The following is a 21,243-nucleotide window of genomic DNA, read 5'->3' as shown; positions in this document are numbered from 1 at the left end:
AGCACTCTGGGAGGCCAAGGTGGGTGGATCACCTGACGTCAGGAGTTTGAGACCAGCCTGGCCAACTTGGCGAAACCCCACCTCTATTAAAAATACAAAAATTAGCCAGGCCTGGTGGTACGTGCCTGTAATCCCAGCTACTCGGGAGGCTGAGACAGGAGAATCACTTGAACCCGGGAGGCAGAGGTTGCAGTGAGCCAAGATCACGCCACTGCATTCCAGCCTGGGCGACAACAGAGAGAGACTCTGTCTCTAAATAAATAAATGAATAAATAAATAAAATAAAATAAAAACTGGTCCACCTGTCTAGAGCACTTACCATGAGTGGCGCTTGCAGCACTGGAAGTTGCTGTGGGTGAGTGAATTCCTGCACACTACTGTAGACTTCATACAGACTGAGCACTTAGGCCACACTAAATTTATTTTAAAATGCTTTTTTCCTTCAATAATAAATCAGCCTTAGCTTACTGTAATTCTTTAACTTTGTAAACGATTTAGTCGTTTTTAACTTCTTGACTCTTTAGTACTAACACTTAGCTTGAAACACAAACATTGTACAGCTGTACAAAAATATTTCTTTCTTTATATCCTTATTTTATAAGCTTTTTTCTATTAAATTTTTTTCTTACTTTTAAAACTTTTTCCTTAAAAACTAAAACTCAAACACACACATAAGCCTAGGCCTACCCAGGGTCGGGATCATCAGTATCACTGCCTTCCACCTCCGCAGCTTTTCCCCCTAGAAGATCTTCAGGGGCAGTAACAGGCATGGAGCTGCCATCTCCTATGATTACAATGCCTTCTTCTGGATGCCTCCTGAAGGACCTGCCTGAGGATGTTTTGCTGTTCACTTTTTTGTTTGTTTTTTGTTTTGTTGTTGTTTTGTTGTTTTTTTTTTTGAGATGGAATCTCGCTCTGTCGCCCAGACTTGAGTGCAATGGTGTGATCTCGGCTCACTGCAACCTCCACCTCCTGGGTTCAAATGATCCTCCTGCCTCAGCATCCCAAGTAGCTGGGACTACAGGTGTGCGCCACCATGCCTGGCTAATTTTTTGTATTTTTAGTAGAGACGGGGTTTCACCGTGTTAGCCACGCTGGTCTCGATCTCCTGACCTCATGATCCACCTGCCTTGGCCTCCCAAAGTGCTGGGATTACAGGCATGAGCCACCGTGCCTGGCCCCACAAAGTGCTGGGATTACAGGCATGAGCCACCGTGCCTGGCCCCACTTTTTTTTTTATAAGTAAAAGTAGTACACTCTAAACAGTTAAAAGTATAATAGAGCTGGGTGTGGTGGCTCATGCCTGTAATTCCAACACTTTGGGAGGCCAAGTCGAGAGGATCATGAGGTCAGGAGTTCGTGACCAGCTTGGCCAACATGATGAAACCCCGTCTTTACTAAAAATACAAAAAATTAGCTGGGCACAGTGGCAGTCACCTGTAATCCCAGCTACTCGAGAGGCTGAGGCAGGAGAATCACTTGAACCTGGGAGGTGGAGGTTGCAGTGAGCCAAGATCGCACCACTGTACTCCAGCCTGGGTGACAGAGCAAGACTCTGTCTCGGGAAAAATAAATAAATAAAAATTGAAGTATAATAGAGTAAATGCATAAACTCATAACATGGTTATTTATTCTCATTATCAAGTATTTTGTACCGTCCATAGCTGCATGTGGTAGACTGATAGAACTAACGGTGCATTAGGTTTGTTTACACCAACATCACACAAGCATGCGAGTAATGCATTACACCACGACCTCATTACAACAACTATGATGTCACTAGGCAAGAGAATGTTTCAGCTCCGTTCTAATCTTACGGGACCACCTTCATATGCACAGTCTGTGACTGACAGAGACATCATCATGCGATGCATGGCTATGTATATGCCGCCTCCGAAATCCAGAGAGCTGCGCTGGAAGCTGTGTCTCTTTCGTGCCGATAGGAGATACCAGATGAAGCAACTTTCCTTTCACCTTGGAAAGAATCTTTCAAACATGCTCCAAAACTACTGGACTCCTAGAATTTTCCCCGAATTCTAGCTGGAAAGTCCCCGAATTTTTGTGAGATTTATTTCCCATCCTCTGGCATGCGAGTGTCTTACCAATGCGTCCTGCTAACCAGGTCCAGTCGGCAGAATAACTTCAAAGTAATGAAGCAGCGTGATGCTCTTGTAAAGGAAAGACAATCAAAATTCCTGGGGAGTAGATTATGTCATAGAGTTGGAGAGATGGTTTGCCCCTCAGGTAGGATGGTGATGATGAGCTGCTGGCCTTACCAACAATACAATTGGGAAGCAAACTTATTTTGCTGCTCTTTACTAACAGGTATAGAGAAAAAGAGACACCCACCAACTCAACAGCTGCCTTCCCAGTGTCTGATGATGTGTTGATTTGCTCCAGCAACGGAACCACATCTGGAACAGCAGCTGCAAATTGGAATTGCCATCTGATTAAATTTATAATAATTGACTCTAATTTCTCTAAGATCCATCTGTTTTCTACTCAGGCCAAATAGGTGGGTTGGATGAAGATATTACAGGAATCACCACCCTTTCATTTTTCAAGTTCCTTAATGAGGGCACTAATCTCTGCCATCCCTCCAAGAATACAGTATTACTTCTGGTGTACTATTTTCATAGGTCGAGCAGTTCTAGTAGCTTCTTCCATTTGGCCTTTCCTATCATAATAGCTCCCACTCCATGGGTCAAAGAGTCAATGTGAAGATTCTGCCAGCTGTTGAGTGTGTCTATCCTAATTTTGAATTCTAGAGCTCAGGAGATAACCACAGGGTGGGTTTAGGGACCCGCCAGGTCCATGGTGAGAGAGATCGGAATAAAACTCCATTGGTCACTCCACCGATGACTTCCAAAAGCCCCTTTTCGGACCACAGTGATGCTTTAGGTCTTCAGAAATCAGTGTGTTAATTCAGAGCCAGTATCTAATAATCCCTGAAAAGTCTGATAAGATAAAAATAAAGTGCTGGCGGCACACAGTGGCTCACACCTGTAATCCCAGCACTTTGGGAGGCCGAGGCGGGCGGATCATGAGGTCAGGAGATGGAGACCATCCTGGCTAACACGGTGAAACCCCTTCTCTGCTAAAATACAAAACGTTAGCCGGGCGTGGTGGCGGGTGCCTGTAGTCCCAGCTACTCGGGAGGCTGAGGCAGGAGAACAGTGTGGACCCAGGAGGCGGAGCTTGCAGTGAGCCAAGATCACACCACTGCACTCCAGCCTGGGTGACAGAGCGAGACTCCGTCTCAAAAATAAATAAATAAAATAAAAACAAAGTGCTAACTGCAGTGCCTTAGCATTAAAAAAAAAAAAAAAAAAAAATACTGGGGCCAGGTGTGGTGGCTCGTGGTTGTAATCCCAGCACTTTGGTGAGGCCAAGGCAGGTGGATTGCTTGAGCCCGCGAGTTTGAGACCAGCTTGGACAAGATAGTGAAACCCTGTCTCTACAAAAAATACAAAAATTAACCACGTGTATTGGTGTGCACCTGTAGTCCCAGCTACTGGGGAGACTGAGGTGAGGAGGATCACCTGAGCCTGGGAAGTGGAGGTTGCAGTGAGCTGTGATGGTGCCACTGTACTCCAGCCTGGGTGACAGAGCCAGATCTCATCTCAAAAAAAAAAAAAAACAAAACTGGGTATTACTACGATTGATATTAATTGCAGCAAAGGGTCTTGATTCCATCCTTATCTTCAACTTGGCAAAGTGACATCTTAACTCCCCTAGGCAGGGGATGGGGGCGTTCAGGGTAGAGCAGGTTATTCCACAGTGAGTGGATGGATGGAAAAGGAGGTACTCACAGAAGCTCCACCCCGAAGTGGCCAAGGATGGACCTCATTCTCCTGGGATTCTTACTGGTGACCTGCAGGAAGTGATGCTGCCTGAGATGGTCTGTTTCCCTGAAGCTCCCAGTGAAGCACAGTTGCTAATTCTAAGAAAATTTGGAATAAGTTATGTTTAAAAATCAGAAGGCAGCGTCAGGTAGTGGAGAGAAAATTGGCATGTACCTTCTGGAGGTCTGGACACTGGGCTCAGCACTACCACTCTCTGGCCAGATGAGTGTGAACATGCGTTTCACTTCTCTGAGCCTCGATTTCATCATCGGTAACAGTAGAAGATGATATTATTCACCCTGTTGGTTATCGAATGAACTGCCTGAGATTATGCATTTGGAGTACTTGGCACAGACCCTGACACAGTTGTGTACTGTTGTTCTTAACGGCTCCACTTCTGCCCTATCACCCACCTTACACCAGGGTTTTGCAACCTGGGCGTTACTGACATTTGGGGCCAAATAATTCTTTGTTGCAGAGACGTCCTGTGCTTTGCAGGCTGGTTAGCAGCATCCCTGGCCTCTATCCTTTGGATGCCACCCAGTTTTTACAATGAAAAATGTCTCCAAGGATGGGCCTGGTGGCTCATGCCTGTAATCCCAGCACTCTGGGAGGCTGAGGCGGGCAGATCACTTGAGGTCAGGAGTTCGAGACCAGCCTGGCCAACACGGTGAAACCCCATCTCTACTAAAAAATACAAAAATTAGCCGGGCATGATGGCGTGTGCCTGTAATCCCAGCTACTTGAAAGACCGAGGCGGGAGAATCACTCGAACCCAGGAGGTGGAGGTTGCAGTGAGCTGAGATCGTGCCACTGCACTCCAGCCTGGGTGACAGAGCGAATCTCTGACTCTGTGTCATGGAGTTTTTGACTCCATGTCAAAAAAAAAAAAAAAAGAAAGAAAGAAAAAAGAAAAGAAAAATGTCTCCAGACATTGCCAAATGTCTCCTGGGGGGAAAAATTGTCCTCAGTTGGGAAGCTTAGGCTGGTCATTCTTTTGGTTTCAGTTTCCACATTTGTAAATAAGTAGTTGAAGCAGGGGATGGAGATGACTTCAAAAGCTATCACTCTTGCATTCCTTCATTTATTCCCTCATTCCTAGAAAACCAATATTAAGTATTAACTCTGTATCAGTCCTGAGACACACAATTTTTTTTTTAGTTCTCTGTTTTAATATCCGATGGTGCAAGTTGCCCCTTGGTTACTTTTTTTTCCTTGCTTGTTCTTGCTATCTTATTTGTTCAGATAAACTTCAGAATTCTATTGTCTAAGGACCTAATGCAAATAGATAGCATTAAACTTTTATAAATTAATGTTGGGGATAATTAACAACTTTATAATAGTAAGTTTTAATTACTCAAATCCTTATTTTTTAGCAATGAGTTGCTATTGGTATTTAGGTTTTTGTGTAGGTAGCATATGTGTCCTACTAACTGACTTCTCATATTGTTCCTTCAGGTCATTCTCTTGAGGTTTTTGGCAGACAATAATCATCATCATTTAATCTCCTTTCCATGTTTTGCTTTTTCTTGTCTTATTACACGAGCCAGAAGTCCTAGAGCAACAGGGATACTCATTGCTCTCCATGACTACTCCTTTGCAGGTGAGGAAGCAAACATGAAGATATTATGGGCCCAAGGGACAGAGGCAAAATGTAAAGCCAGTGCCCTTAACTGCTGTATAACCCATGGTTTTACTTTAGGTTTTACTGACTAATAGGATAGTAAATATTAGTTTAAGACAGATGTTCTTTCTGACATTAAGGAGAGATGTACTTTTTTCCTAGTTTGCTGGGATTTATTTTGATTTTATCAGATTCCCTCTGGCACCTATTGCATTGGTATCATATATTTTTTCCTATGACCTGTGCTGAAGTTGAAATTTGGTCAACTCCAGTGTTCGCATCTTTGTCATGGCCATGGTGCCCCAGTGACCACAGCCAAATACGCTTCCGGGTGCAGCTGAGCCACCGGCCAGTCTGAGTGAGCTGGGATCTTCATGTATCCTCCCCAGCTGTGAGTCGGGGCTGGGCCCTCTCCTTCCAGTGAACAGGATATGTGGGATTCACTGAGTGAGGGTCTTGGCTGGGTGACGTGGAGAGCCAAGGCTTTCTTATTCCTCAGCTGTGAGAGACAGTCACTGAAGAAAGAAAGTCACATGGCCTAAGACCCAAAGCCTATCACCTGCAGTGTGGATTCACAGGCACCCCCAGGCCCAGGGGCCCAGTTAGTTGAGCTCCAGCCTTAAGCTGCCCAGCTGTTAGCCTGTGTCAGGGTCCTGGACTGGGTCCTGACCACATAGGCTGCCCACAGAGCCCCCTCTCTATCTTATCCCCAGTCTCCACAACCCCTCCCCACTCCCTCCTTCTCAGCTCTCCTTCAGGAACCTTCCATGCACCTGCTCCAGGTGCTGCACAGGGCCTCTTCCTCTACGTGGAGTTCACTGGGGATTTTTCTGCTGCTGCTCCCTAGCCCAGAGCACTGTGCAAAGGCCCCTCACAGCAGTAATGCCTCAGGCCCCAAGCCCGCCCTCTGCCTCTGGACCATCCCAACCCCTGGACTTTTGTTGGCCGCTGGGCCTATAATCAGGGTTTCCTCTCCCAGGTCCAAGCCTGGCTCCAGGGTTGTCTAGTAGGGACTCTAGGTGACCATCACTGTCCCCTCCTTCTACGACCACTCCAGGCTCAACACAACTACTGCATTTCCTAATGTTAAATTAAACCTGCTTTCCTAGAAAATACTACACATGATCACACATTTAAAAAAGAAAAAAACCTGGCTGCAGGCCAGGCATGGTGGCTCACACCTGTAATCTCAGCACTTTGAGAGGCTGAGGCAGGCGGATTACCTGAGGTCAGGAGTTCGAGACCAGCTTGGGCAACATGGCGAAACCCCATCTCTACTGGAAATACAAAAATTAGCTGGGCATGGTGGCGCCCAGCTGAGGCACAAGAATCGCTTGAACCCGGGAGGTGGAGTTTGCAGTGAGCCGATATCGCCCCACTGCACTCCAGTCTGGGTGACAAAGTGAGACTCTGTCTCAAAAAAAAAAACAAAAAACCCACAAACAAACAAACAAAAACTGTGGCTGATTTGCTGTGTTGTTATTTCATTGGAAATTTTGTTTCTCTATTCAGGGGTGAGGACAGTGACTTTTCTTTTCAAGTTTTGTGACCTTTGTCAGGTTTCAGCCTAGAGGTTCTCCTAGCTCTGGAAATGGAATTGGAAAGCCTTCGTCTTTTCTTTTTCTCTGCTGTGGAACAGTTCCTCTAGCCTGCGCCTTCCCCCTTCCCTCGAAGGGTCAAATGTGGCCTCTAAACCAGGTCAGCCTTGTCTGCCATGGGGTCTTCCCCCAGGGGATCACTCTGTTCCTGCTGGCTGCATTGAGGAATTTGGAGGATTAATATTTTCCTAGAAAACTCACCCCTTTCATCAACGTTTCTGCATTTATTAACTCGGGAGCCTTCAGTGTGGCCATGTCATTTCCCTAGAGGTCTCAGGACAGCGTCCGTGTCTGGCGTTTAGCCCCTGCCTGTCCGTCTTGTGTGCTCTGCCGCATTGAGGGCAGGAGGCAGGTGTGGAGTCGGGGCCCCGGGTGGGTGAGGATAGGTGGGTGAGATCGAGGGCTATGGGGCTGACTGCCTAAGTGGCAACTCCAGATGGCACATTATGACTCAAATGGGCTGATTTTTCTGAAACAGGAGGTGGGCCAGGAAGCCCCCCGCTTTGAGAAATGCAGTTAGGATGAATTTCAATGTCCAGTGTTCATCCAGGAGAGGCCAAACCTTTCGGATCCCGGGATGAGACTTCGTCTTCATCAGTCCTCATTTTGGGGGCCAGGAAGTGTTTTGGGTCATACCTCCTGGTTCCTAATTCAGGGTTTTAGAGCCAGAGAGGACCTTGGGTGGGGAGACCAGAGGGACACCAAGGGACTGAGTGGGCCTGAGCCCCAGCTGTGAGGGCTGAGGGCGGAAGGAGATGGGGAGGAGGCAGAACCATGGCTGCTGTGGTGGCCGAGGGAGGAGACGGGTATCAGGGGATCCCAGGACCTGGGGTTGGAGAGCTGGAAGGGGTGGTAGCAGCCTGGCCAGGGAGAGTCTGAGAGAAGAAGGACGGGCCCTGGGGAAGGGGAGAGGGGACCCAAACCAAGAGCTGCCTCCCAGGCCACCAGGGCCAAGGAATAAGACCTGGGCTCCTCTGTCCTGGGTTCAGCTGGGCACTCTTGCTCTGGCATTCTGGGACTGGAATCCCGTGCTGAGCGCACTTGCGTGTGGCCGGGGCTGGGCCTGGGAGGGATGCGCAGGGCCTGCCTGAGGAGCCCAGGGAAGCCCGTCCACCTGCCATGGGAAGTGTTGAAAGGCTGCAAGTCCCCCTCACTAAGTAGCACATAGACTGTGTCCTAGCCCCTCTCTTGAGCGACTGCCCCTTCACTAAGCCCCGGAAGGCCCCACACCAGCGTGGGAGACTTGGACTCCTGAGTTCTGTGCTGGACCTCGGAACATGGGGGGAACTGGCCCTGAGCACGGTAACTCTCATGCTCCCACATGGAAACCCCTCCCTGTACCTGTCACCTTCATGTCCCAGCTCCATCCAGGCCACCCACAAAGAGCCACCTTGGGAAACAGACAGGGACAAGGCCCATGTGGGCCTTGGAGGTCATCTCAGGACCCTCTGGACAGGAAACTCCCAGGTTCCAAGAGTGTGGTCTAGAAGGGGTGTGCACAGGCCTGGGCAGGCTCACCCCTTAGCCCTGCGGCCTCCTGGCCACGTGAGAGGTACTGGGTGTTAGGCCAAAGCAGGGCCCTGGAAAGCATGAACCCCTGCCCGCCCTGCCCGGGGCCTGAGGCCCCTATGGGAGGGGACCAGTGTAGCCTGGCACACGCAAAATCAAAGACGCAGACACAAGTCTAGCCCTTGTTGTTTATTTTTCAATAAACAAGGTTTTTTTGCATGTCTGGACTGGTAGTAAACGGGAAAGCTAAAAAGAGCGCCAAGGACATTTTTTTTAACATTTTGGTGACAAAATTGATACTCCTCTTCCTCCTCTCCTAATTTGGGACCGAATTGCTGATCATGTCTTGGATCGCTGTCTTTGAGCTTTTCCGTTTGTTTCGTAAACTACACACTACACCAGACACACACAAGGTGTGGCTGGGCAGTCAAGGATCCCGACACTCTCAGCAGAATCTGGTGGCCATAGAACATGGAATGACCATTTCTGCATGACGTGAAGACCGTGGCGAGGCTGCTGACACTGCTCCTGTGGCACGGGGGGGGGTAGTGCGAGTGGTTGGCACTGTGGAATTTGGGAGGGACGGCCTCATCGCGTGCTGGTAATAGATAATTTGTTGCGTGGGAAGGTGAGATGGTGGCTCTTCTCCAAGGGAGGCGTCTGCTCAGGACCCTCCACTCCCACGGCATGTGACCGGCACCGCGCTGGGCTCCCTGGGGACAGCTGTGTGTCCACCCCCCTCCAGACTGCCCCCTCATCCTGCCTGCCCTGCAGCTCCCGCACACTGCCTAGTGCTCCGCAGGTGCCTGGAAATGCTTCCTGATCAGATGAGTTGTGGACGGTGAACAAATGAATGGATGGGGAGTTGGTCAAGGATACCTCGACCGTGGGACGTCTTTTTCTTGTTATCAGGGGAACATGGCTATTCTCTATAGCATCAAGACCGAAAACATAGATAATTTGATCATCTCACCAATCTTAGAATTTTCTATTTGGGGAAACTGAGGAACAGAATCGTTAGCAGACTCAGTCCAGGTCTCACGCTGAGAGAGGCCAGGCGGGGTACCAGACGCCCGCCTGACACATGCCAACAATTCTTTTTTTTTGTCTTTTTAATTTTTTTTAATTCTTAAAACAAACTCAAAATGAGATGAGATGGTGACTTATGAATGACTTCGTGGGGGAGGAAGAGGGACTTGGGACGGTTGTCAGAGATTGGGGTGGAGGACCCAGGGGTTTGGGGTGAGGGAAGGGAGGAGAAGGGTGGGGGTGATAGGAAGGGAGGGCTGGGGGGGACAGGAGGGGAAGGGCGGGGGATCAGAGGGGAAGGATGATGGGGATCGGAAGGGAAGGGTGGTGGGATCGGAGGGGAAGGGTGGGGAGAACGGGAAGGGAAAGGTGGGGGTGATAGGAAAGGAGGGGTAGGCTAACAGGAGGGGAAGGATGGGGGGACGGGAGCTGGAGAAGGGGAAGGGGCTTGGCATTGATGATGGTGGTCGGGGGGGTGACAGGGTTTTAGGGGTGAGGCTGGGAGGGGCTGGGGACTCATGCTGTGGGACTCAGGGCTGACGGTAGGGAGGGGCCTGGTGGGGACAGAGGCGGGTAGGAGGGGCTCTGCAGAATGCAGATGATGCAGAGGAGGCGGTGAGGGTAGGGCGGGGCTTGGAATCAGGATGACAAAGGACCGGGAGTGAAGAGACCAATGGCTTGGTGGGGAGAGTGGGGTGTTGGGAGTTTGGGCAGGTGCTGGTCGGGCTTTGAGTCAGGATGAGGAGGCTTGGGTGGTGGCTGGAGGACGATGAGGTGATGAGGTCGATATTGTGTCATGACGATGGCGCAGGTGACCAATGGATGGGTGACTGTGAGTTGTGTGTGGGTGACTGATGTGAGTGACTGTAGATGACGAAGGTGATGATGACTTAGAAATAAACACCTGGAGCAAGGTAAACACGGCAGGTAATACTCAATAAAGCTAAGAGTATAGATTCTTATCCAAATAATCTAAGAAGCAAAATATTTCTATCTGGTACCCAAGGGCTGTTTAGCTGTCCAACCCCAAAAGCTGAAAAGCTAAACAGAGCTCTGTCCCATTTCTTTCTATTTTTGCAAAAAAGATAGATGCTCTTTGTTAAAAAAAAAAAAAAAGTCAAATTCAAAATTCAGAAGCTGGCTAGGTCTTTTGAGATCTGAGGATTATTAACTCAGCAACACAAATGTAAACCCATGGCTGTGTGGGCCAGGTCTTGGACCACATTTGCCACAAAACTAGTAAGCGCCCCACAAGTGACAATTTCCACTAATCCCTGTGAAAACCTTGGTGAGGGCTGTGTTGCTGCTCAGATTCTGCCAGGGGCACTTGCGGCTCAAAGTACATTCAAGTCTCAAGGGATGTCTCTATAGGGTAGAGGCAGGTATAGTGTTGGGGTTCTGGGTGGGCAAGGAGGGGTGGGGGAGGGCTGGCTGCCTAAATGGCAACTCCAGATGGCACATTATGACTCAAAGGGGCTATGTTTTCCCAAAAGGGAAGTGGGCCAGGAGGCTCCCCACTTTGAGAAATGCAGTTAGGATAAATTTCAACATCAAGCGTTCATCCAGGATAGGCCAAAACCTTTCAGATCCCAGGATGAGACTTCGTCTTCATCAGATCCCAATTGTTGGGGTCAGGAAGTGTTTTGGTTCATACCCCCTCGTTCCTAATTCAGAGTTTTAGAGCCAGAGAGGACCGTGATGGTCGGTGTTCAAACCCCTCCCTCGAGAGGGGCGAGAAAGTGGGCCCAGGATTGGGATAGGGACTCGCCAAGGATCACACAGCGAGTTAGTGGCAGGGCTGGGACAGAGGCCCGGCCCCCCAGCAGCCAACCTGGGGCTCTCTCTGACTGACACACAGCCGCTGCACTCCGCTAAATCTCAAATCAATTGGAAAGATCTAAAGGTAGCGATGTTGAGCTGGATGTGAGTGCGAGTCGGATGTGGTGTGTGAGAATTAACGAACGAAAGCAATCGTAGCTCTTTGCACAGTGGGTGGTCATGTACAGCACTCGTAACGGTTTCACGAGGACCCTGTGGCCGAGACCCCCAGGGAGGGGCGTCGGCACTGAGCCCTGGTTCTGTTGCCTTGTTTTTTTTTGGTCTTTTTTGAAATTTCATTTAAGTTTAGAGTTTAGAATAACATACTTATTTCTCTTACTCATTTAAAGATGAAATTCTTATTATTATTCTGTATCATGCATTAAGAGAGAGAAAGAGGATTGTTTTAGCATTGCGTTTGTCACACAGCAGCACAAAGACAATATATGTAAGCGTAGCGTTCACCAGATTTGACACAAGAGATAGCGAACACCACAAAGATTAGGACAGACCGCGTATAGTAAGCTCTGCGGAACTCCAAGAATCTAGGGGGGAGCTGTGGGAATGCTGCTTAGATCTCCTCGTCGCCAGCCTCCTTGCTGAAGGTGGTCATGTCGATCTTCTCGGGGAAGATGATGTTGACGGCCAGGTCTTCCCCGCTGTTGTACTGAAGCAGCAGGTTCTTCTTCTTCCGCAGCATGTGGTTGTAGCGCAGGTTGGACACCCAGGTCTCGCACTTGTTGAGGAAGACGATACCCACAGTGCCCAGCACCACCAGGCTGGTGAGCACGCCCAGGATGGTGAAGCAGATGGCCTGGCCCTCGGTGAGGAGAGGGGTATTCTTGTTGAGCTCTTTCATAGACACCTTCAGGATGCGGTGCTCGGGCTGCTGCACCGGCAGCTCGTGCACCCCAGGGGTCAGGCGGTAGGCCAGCCCGTAGCCGCTGGGCAGACGGGTGACCTGCTGGGGGCTCAGCGCGCGCTTCTTGACACAGGTGAGACCTGTGAACTCGGGCTTGCACAGACACTCGTAGCTCACCTGGGTGTGCTGCAGGCAGGTGCCCCCATTCTGGCATGGGCTGCTGGCGCAGTTGGTCACCGGGCGGCTGCAGGTCTTGTCGATGAAGCCGGCTGGGCACCGGCAGCGGAAGTCGCCCCCGATGTCAGTGCAGACGCCGTCGTTCTCGCATGGGTTGGGGGTGCAGCTGTTGGCCACGATCTCGCAGAAATTGCCTGAGAAGCCGGGGGGGCACAGGCAGGAGGCATGGGAGGCCCGGCCCTCATCGTCCACGCAGGTGCCTCCGTGCTGGCAGGGGGAGCTGCAACACAATGGGGACACAGTAAATGGCCTCAGGGGCTGGGCTACAACAGCGCTGCAGGGCACGGGGCTCAGGGCAGAAGGTCCCTGGCCTGACTAAGGGGCAGGTGCTTAAAACACATCAGGTGAATGAGGGAGTGAGGGAGGGAACGCCAGCCAGGGAGGCACAGAGAGGCGCCCCGGGCCATGACCCCTGTCTGCAAGAAGCTCACCAGCAGCTCTGGGGGTGGGTGGGTGCCCACCTCACCTCCATCTCGATGCTAACCTGGGACACACCCGACCTCCCATGCCAGGATGCCCACGTCCTCTCCCACCTCTTACTGCACCTCTCCAACCAGAGAACTGTTGGTTAGTCACTAGCCAACTGGGGAAACTGAGGCTAGGAGAGGAAAAGTCAGTGACAGCCCAGGACTGGAGCAAGCCCCCTTCCCTTAGCTCCATCCCTGGGCTGCTGGGGCAGAAGAACCAAGTAAGGGGCGCCCCTCACTCTATCCCGGGACCCGCTGTCGTCCTTCATGGCTGTGTCCACTGTTGCTGCCAACCCTCATTATTAGCGGTGTGGATCCACAGGCTATTGTGCAGGAAGCGCTTGGGGACTCTCAAAGAGAAAGCAATACGAGGTCTGTCTATGCTGGCACAAGCCAGTGTCTGTGCCAGGCTGTTTAATAGTGGTCCATTCACCCAAGTGCAGCTTGCAAACCAAAGCTGTTTGCTCAAAGTGGAGTACAAGGAGCATTTAATGTAAGTGCTTTTAAACGAGCAAGCCCTTTGTCATCTGATAAATGCCAAAACTCCGGGGAAGAAGGGGCAAATAAACACAAGAAATCAGCATTGCTGCTTCAGGGTGTGGCTGCACGGGAGCTGGGCTCTGAAGGAATTTCAAGGGCCTTAGGCTCTATTTTGACACACTGGTTTAAGTTCATTAGTGAGAAAAGCAAAATATTGTAAAGGTCTCACTCTGTTTTTCTCCTTCTTGCTAATAAGCAGAAATGGAGTTCAGTTTTCCCCAGCCCCCACTCTGACCCCGTCTGAAGAATGATCTTTGGAAGCCCTGTTAATGTCTGCTTACAGCTCTTACAGACTACTGGGGTCTCTGTGCCACCCTGCAATGTCCGGTCAAGATAAGCTTATTTGCATGTTAGCTTCTGTTTCTTCAGAGGAAAGGGACACCCCTGCCCCTCAACTACAGGCCCAGGACTGGGTTCAAGTTTGGATTCTTACATTCGGATCCTGCCTCTGTCAAGATCTCCCTTGGCTTCAGCCTAAGCCACATCCAACAGGGAGGAGGGATGGCTCAGGGCCGCCAAAGAGATAACGGGGGGACAGTGGCTGAGCGGCTGGGAAGCATTGTTCAGGGAGGTCCAAGTGAAGACAGTGGCCGCTCTGTCTGTTACGTCCGCTGCCCAGGAGTCCCAAAGCCCCCTTCCCCACTGAGGATAGCCGACAGCTGGCCCACCTCCTCTCGTGCTGGCAGAAGCCCAATCTCTTCACCTCTCAGCCTGGCAACTCCCTCCACAGACATCCCAGAAAATCCAATTGCAGAGCCCACCAGTTCCCCAAAACCACCCCCTGAGATACAGCAAGTGGGTTTCACAAACAGCCTCAGCCCCGCGGAGCTCCGATCTTTTATTACGTTGCCTTTAGAAAATTATGCAGCTCCGAGTGTCAGTTCATCATTCCGATCGACTGTCACTCATACGCATCGGGACTTGAGAACATCAGGGGAATATGAAATCGCCTTCAGGATCATTTGAAAAAATTATGGCAATGACACATTCCCCCGTAAATACCCCCATCCAGGGCGGTCCCCTACGGGGCTGCCAGGATGAGCGCTTACTTCATCTTTTGTCAGACGACAGGTCCAACAGGGTTAGGCTGAAAGGGTCTTTAGCGGCTGCATGAAAAGCAGCATGCATTAGATCACACATAGGAAGGATATTTACCCATTGATCACACAGGGCCCGTCCTTTTTCTGGCAGTCCTTTCCCGAGTACCCGGGGGCACAGGAGCATTCATAGAGGCCATCGTCCAGGCTCACGCAGGTCCCGTTGTTGGCACAGGGGGTCGAGGAGCAGGCCCGAACATCTGCAGGGTGACGGAGAAGACGAGAACTTAGCTTCCTCTCCATACAAGCATGATGCAGACCCCAGTGGGCTTTAAAATGGCTCTATGGCCACCAAGTGGGGTCTGGAGTAAGAGGGTGTAGGGATCCCCCTCAAAAAAACCCATGTGAGTAAGCTGAGGCTCAGGAAGCTGAAGGGGTTTCCTTGCCTAAGGTCGCAGATCAGAAAGTCGTGGCCACTGATATTCAAGCCAGGATAGCTGTTCCCTTTGCCTGGCACCAGGTCACCCCATATCCAGCAACATGTCCGTGACATTCACTGGGGACATCATGCCCCTCCCTGCAACAGTGTGCCTAGCTGAGATTCCCTAAGGCCCGTCTCCACCAGACAAGACTGCACCTCCACCCTCTCCTGTTAGGGGAGGGGTCCTGGCCAGCTGGGGGATGAATACAGCCCAACCCTCAGAAAAACCACCAGCTCTTCATACTTTTCCATCAAAGAGGGGCAGTGGGGGGATGGAGATGTAACGACCCCCCTCAGTCAGGAATCAAGAAACCTGTTAACCCCCTCACTACCACGTGTCCCTGTGGTGTCTCTCTGCACTCGGGCTCTGAACTCAAGGGGTCCCTGGTAAAAACGCTGCATCTTTTAAAGCCAGGGAAATTAGAACTATTGAGCGCTCTCCTATCAGCACAGGTTTCCATGAGCACTGGTATATTCCCACCATCTTTTAACACCTTCCATCACGCACTCTTCATTATTCAGGTTCAGCAAGCCAGGGACGAGCTGAACACAAGGGCCTGCGTCAGGGGCTCTCTGACGATGAAGACCCCAGCTCCCCAGTGGGGCCAGGAAGGGACCCCTGTCCTGCCCTGTATCCAGCTTGCCGCCATGGGGCAGCAGAGTTCAGCTCCTCCCCATTCTGGGCCTCAGTTTCCCTAGTTACAAAAAGAGGGTCTTTCCCTGGCCAATCTCTGAGGGACTCCTCAGCTTTGATTTTCTATAATTTGAGCTGCTGCACCTGCCAAACAGAAAGCCAGGGCCAGTGAGAGACACAGCAAGCTAAGGCAGGCTGGTGGGGATGGGGGGGAATCCCCCGTGCTGAGGCCACACATGTGCGTATTTTTTTCCCCCTCTCAGAGAGACCCACACCCTCGTGGAGGGGAGACTGCAATCAATCAAGGAGGAAGAGCCTGAATGCTGCGTTGATGGACTACCCTGTGGTGTTCCATGGAAGCCTGGCTTGGTGCAAGGACACATAAAGAGGATTTATCTTTACGGGACGGCACCAGCAAGGCATTAGCACGTGGCGCCTCCGCGTCAGGCTCCTTATTCTCTGCACCCGACTCTCCTGTCACTCAGAATCTTAAATTTAAGCTAAAAAGCTGGCGACCACCCCCAGCTTGTCCCTGCAGCTCTCCCTGCTACGCCAATCCTGGATCAGCCCTCCTGAGCCTCCAACCCCATGACAGGGGTGAATTAAGCTGCTCTGAGGGGAAGGCTGCTTGGGGGTCTCTGCTGGGACAGCAGCTGTGGCCACGACAGCCTCAAAGATGGGCAAAAAGGGAGAGGGAGGGCTATGTCTTCTCTGGGACCCTAGACTCTCTGGCCATCCCCAAGCTGGCTGCCTTTGTCAACTTGGTGGGGAGGGGACATACCAAGGGCCCATGAGAAGGGAGGCATTTGTCTGGAAAATTTCAGCAAGGGTGTACTGCATTCAGATACCAAAAAGATGGGCTCCAAGCTAAAAGCCTAACCCTGATCCCAAATGGTGGCTTTGCTGGAATCCCCCAGATCCCCAAAGGACTCAGAGCTGCTGCCGCTGCTTCTGTGAGGGGCAGCAGAGATGCTGGCCAGAGCATGAGTCAGCTGCGGGTAAACCTTGCACCGTACTGGGGGGGCTGGAATTAAGGACCAGAGACAATTCGGGGTGGGAGGGAGCTCAGCTTCAGAACCACGGCTGCCCTGGCTGTACAGGGCAGGGGCCATAACAAAACGCTCTTAGGTGTTCCTTAAGGAAGGATGTTAGATGCAATCGAAGATAAAAATTAACTCTCTTTCTGGGGCTGGGGGAAAGGGTTGTAGCTGGCTTTTCGCCCAACTTCTTTCATATCCCTTAGCAGACACTTGTGCTTCTCTGATTCTCAGTTTCCCTATCTGTACTGTCTTTACTAATGTTGGGGACTGAGGGACAGAGGCCCTGAGGGCAGGCTGCTACGCAGCTGGGAGTTTTTTTGTGGACTTCAGTTTGCTCGAACGTTAGGGCAGGTTTTGCCAAATGAAAATGGGCTTAGACGAACATTTCGCAGCCTGAAAATGCAGTGACAGCCAACTCTCAATTGCTTGGGGTAATGGAGGCAAAGATTGCATAAATTAATGAAATCAACAGATAACACCCATCTTCACTTTAACCCTTTCTCAGCTTTTCCCAACTGCAGCCTCCCCCTATACCTGACCCACTCAGTCCAGGCCCCCCAGCCGGTCTTCTTGGCCCTGGCTCAGCACCTGCCCCTCAACCACTGAGCAGTGCTAGCCACCTCCCACCCCATTTGTTTGTCTGCAGCCTCTTTACGGTCTTGCGTGTGCTTTTCTAGGGAGTCTTAGCTCCGAGATCCCCAGAGCCCTGTCCATCACTGGGCTTCCATGACCTGGACAGGCGGCCTGGGGTCTGTGGTCCCACCAGCCCAGCTGTATGTGTATTTTGTGACTCTTTATTCAACAGGCAGCTCCCTGGCCCCCACCCCATGTTCCCTCTAGGTGCTGGGTGCTGATGGCGCAGAGAAGAGCAAAATAAAGTCCCTATCTCTGAGGAGGCATTCGGTACCCGCAGGAAATTTATAAACAGATCTTTAGAATACAGGGCACGAGGTGTGCAGGAATGAGGAAGTGAGGAACACCAGCAACAGGAGACTGGGAGGAGGTGGTAGGGGCTAGGGCAGGCAGGTAAGGACGCAGGGCTGAGGTGAACAAAGGCAAGTGCCAACCTCTATCACAGAGTTCCCCGTCCCAGCCGTCGGTGCAAATGCACTGCCCGGGTTCTTCACAGAGTCCGTGAAGGCAGCCGGGAGAGGTCATGCACTGGTCACACAGGGGACCCTGCCAGCCAGGCTGGCACCTGCAAGGGGTGGGGGAGAAAGGTGGGGACATATGAAGAGGGCAGGGGTAGAGAGGCAGCTCAGGCTGCTTTCTGTGGAACCAAGGACCCTTGGGGGTCTTTGCGCAGTGGCAGCCAGTGGTCCTGGGAAGTAAACACCAGCCACCTGAATGGGAAAACTTAAAGAGAAAACATGCCAAGCTGAGGGGGCCGACTTGGAGGGGCCCCGAGATCCCGGGGGAGTGCTGCGTTTTGCCGCAGTGGCCTGCAGTGGTCCCACCTGCCACCCCACCTCTGAGAACGCAGACAGGAGCTGTGGCTGCCCCCCCCACCCCCGCCCTCATCTCCCCCGCTCGCCCCACCAGTTTTCTGCAGGGGCCCGGAAGCTGTTTGCCGCAGCGCAGTGGCCAAGCCCCCTATTTTTTCTGCGTGACTTCATGACTCCCCAGGCTTCTGCGTGGCCCCCACAAGCTGCCTCTGAGGAGCCACTCCATTACCTGCAAACATTGTCATCCTCGCAGAATCCATTTTGGGGGTTGCAGGCCGGGAAGCATTCAGCCCCTGAGGTACAAGAAAGGTTATACAATTCACCCCACCAGGCCCCAGGCCAAGGCAAAGGCTGTCTTTGCCCACACAGCCCACCACTGCCCTCGAAGGCACCAACAGCCCTCTTGGGTCCTACCAGCCTGGCACACAGTAGGCACTTCCTATCCGAGCATGGATGGGGCTCAGTGCACTCAGGAAAAACATCTCTGCCACGTTCCCAGCAATGAAATGACCACAGTACACTCTCCCTAGTTCTTAGGAGCAGGAGAAACACCTTCTCCCCCGACTCCCAAAAGCAAATACGACACCTCAAGTCCTCCTAACAGCGGGGACGGGGACCATGGAGGGAAATATGTTGAGCCCTGGGCATGCAGCCTGACCGTCACTTTTGCAACCTGAGCTGAAAAGGGGAGCAGATTTTGAGGTGTTTAGCTCCGGGAAAGCCCAGACAGGTTCACCTGGTGGGCTCCCCAGTAAGGCGTCTGCATTCTTTTTAAGGTTCATCCCTATTAAGCCGGGCACCCAGGGCAAATCTTCCCCTTTTCCCCTACCCCAGACTCTTCGCATTAAAAAAACGATGACGACACAGGGTTTTGCTTAGCGGGCTGAGGTTGCAACAACACTGCTTAGAGATTCTGACACTTTAATAGGCACCTACTGTGTGCATTTACTCAACCAGCTCCCCAGCTTTCTAGACAGCCCCCTCACAACCACTGGTGCAATGAGTGGGGGGGCGCTGCGGGAAGGGGGCAACTCTCTCGCTGTCAGAGACAGATGGCCGCTGCAGACAGAAGTGTCGCAGCCCCTCACCTACAGAAACGCGCCACGCAGGAAGGGCTCAGGCTGGGCTTCTCTGGGAATTGCGGGCTAAGACGGCAAAGTCGCCCCCCACCCTCGCTCCGAGACCTGTTCCAGAACGCTCACACAGGGACACCCCAAAGTTGCACCCCAGAGTATTTTCATAGAAGACTCCACAACAGCACCTCATTTTTCCGTATCTCCTTGCTCAGCGCACCGACACCCCTCTGGCGCCACTTCTGCAGGGCGGGAAGGGGCTGGGGGGTCTCACACATCCCCTACGCCCTGGGACCCCTGGGACGGGCCTTGGCATGCGAGCGTGGTGGGTAGGGCGAGACAGGCACAGCGCGGGGCTTAGGGCTAGGCGGGACGGGCGGAGTTGGGGCGCACGAGACGGGGCGTGCGGGGCACCGGGCGGCCGGCGGGGCTTCGCAGGCTTCCCCAGAGGGGGCGCGAGCCGGGCCGCCGGGGGACTCACCATAGGTGCTGTGGCCGAAAGCCAGCAGGAGCAAGAGGACGCGCAGGAGGGCTTCGGTCGCGGTCATCTCTGGGCGGCCGGGGTCGCGGTCCCGGGAGCGGTGCGGGCGCGGGTCCGGCTCCTGGCGCCGCACTGGGCTTCTGGTTGCGGACGCGAAAGGGGGCGCGGGCGCGCAGCGAGGGGAAAGCCAGGGCTGCACCGGGCTGCGCGCTGCGCTCTCCACCGCCGCTGCCGGGGAGCTGCCGCCGCCGCCGCGCGCGCCGCCCTTTTCTTACCGCCTCCCCCCCCGCGGCCCCCGCCCCCCGCCCCCGCCTCCGTGCGCACGGGGCCGGCGCCGGCCAGTCCCGGTGACCCCCTCCCCTCGCAGGGCCGCCCCCGACCACTGCAGCGTCCCGGAAGCCCGCTCGCGCACACGAGTGCACTCTTGGCTAGACGGGCACAGGTATCCCGCGAGCGTTTGGCACACGTTCCCTCACACAGTACAGCACGCGGCCGCCGCGCACATACAGGCCCGCCTAGGACAAGTCGCAGGAATCGAACCTGGGCCGCAGACCTCCCAGGAGAGCACAAATCCGCACGCAGGAACACCGAAACACTTATCGCTGACGTCCCGGGCACACGTGCAATGGTTAGATACCCAGGAAAACACAAAGGCGCACTATGAAGATGTGAACTAAACACATAATTACACACGCACACAGAAAAACCCCCAGGAAAACCCCGACGCCCCGTGTACCCCTGGCCATGAAGACGCAGAAAAATGCAGTTGCCCGGTGGCAACCCACACCCCGCAACGGAAACGCACACGGCAACTCAAACACACTGTAGCCCAGACGCCGTATAGACACAGTCTTGGGTGTCAGAGGGTCAAGCGGACCTGCGGTTACCCAACCATGGGCATCCTCCCCTATGTGCCGACCCCCTGCACACAGACGCTTACGCAGAGCCACCTGCACACCCAAACACGCAAACACACGTATAAACAGACGGACACCCGTGCCCGCATTCAGTCACATCCACCCCCGCACACACAGCATCTCAGTCAGGGCCTTAGCCGCGCTGAAACACAAATGCACCGACTCTTAACGCACACATGTGCGCACAGCCACGCACCTGATACCCACAAGCACACATACCCAGCTGACTCGTGGTCACACACACTGACAAAAACATATACGCAGTCCCCAACACACACACGATCGCATCTGTCTTTGTCCACAGTGGCATGCGTGGGCAGCCTCACCAATGTGCTCTCACATACACACAATAGCACTCCAGGCACTCGGCACCTATTCCAGACTCACTGGGAGACCTTCTCTGAGGGTTCACCCGCCGGAGAGGTGGAGGTAGAGGACACTGATTGCCAGAGACCCTCTTCCTCTGCAGAGCTCCCAGGGAGAGGGAGTGCTCCTCAGGCACCCCTCCTCCCCATTGCCCCCAGCCTAGGCTTAGAGCCCTGCTGGAGAGGAAAGCTCTGCACCCCTGCACCCAGTCTGGATGGGGGAGGCTCAGAAAGATAGGGA

The 21,243-nt window shown here is 52.7% G+C and overlaps 1 protein-coding gene across 1 annotated transcript; it reads right to left on the bottom strand.

Annotated features, from left to right (window-relative positions):
* Nucleotides 1-8,757: 8,757 nt before the first annotated feature.
* Nucleotides 8,758-20,017, bottom strand: DLK1 (delta like non-canonical Notch ligand 1). Its single transcript, XM_054449473.2, has 5 exons — nt 19,721-20,017; nt 18,396-18,459; nt 17,789-17,919; nt 14,685-14,826; nt 8,758-12,742 (listed from the first exon to the last, which is right to left on the bottom strand). The coding sequence occupies exons 1-5, from the start codon at nt 19,785-19,787 to the stop codon at nt 11,995-11,997; spliced, it is 1,152 nt and encodes a 383-aa protein (XP_054305448.1). The 5' UTR covers nt 19,788-20,017; the 3' UTR covers nt 8,758-11,994.
* Nucleotides 20,018-21,243: the final 1,226 nt, after the last annotated feature.

The sequence above is a fragment of the Pongo pygmaeus genome, chromosome 15, assembly GCF_028885625.2.
Source record: "Pongo pygmaeus isolate AG05252 chromosome 15, NHGRI_mPonPyg2-v2.0_pri, whole genome shotgun sequence".
NCBI lineage: Eukaryota > Metazoa > Chordata > Mammalia > Primates > Hominidae > Pongo > Pongo pygmaeus.
Note: the sequence above shows the minus strand (reverse complement) of the source record. Positions and strands in the feature narration are given on the sequence as shown.

Coding starts and splice junctions, on each gene's coding strand:
- DLK1 (XM_054449473.2), bottom strand. CDS start 19,787: ATGACCGCGACCGAAGCCCTCCTGCGCGTCCTCTTGCTCCTGCTGGCT. Junction 18,460..19,720: donor TTTCGGCCACAGCACCTATG/GTGAGTCCCCCG, acceptor CTTGTACCTCAG/GGGCTGAATGCTTCCCGGCC. Junction 17,920..18,395: donor GAGGATGACAATGTTTGCAG/GTAATGGAGTGG, acceptor CACCCCTTGCAG/GTGCCAGCCTGGCTGGCAGG.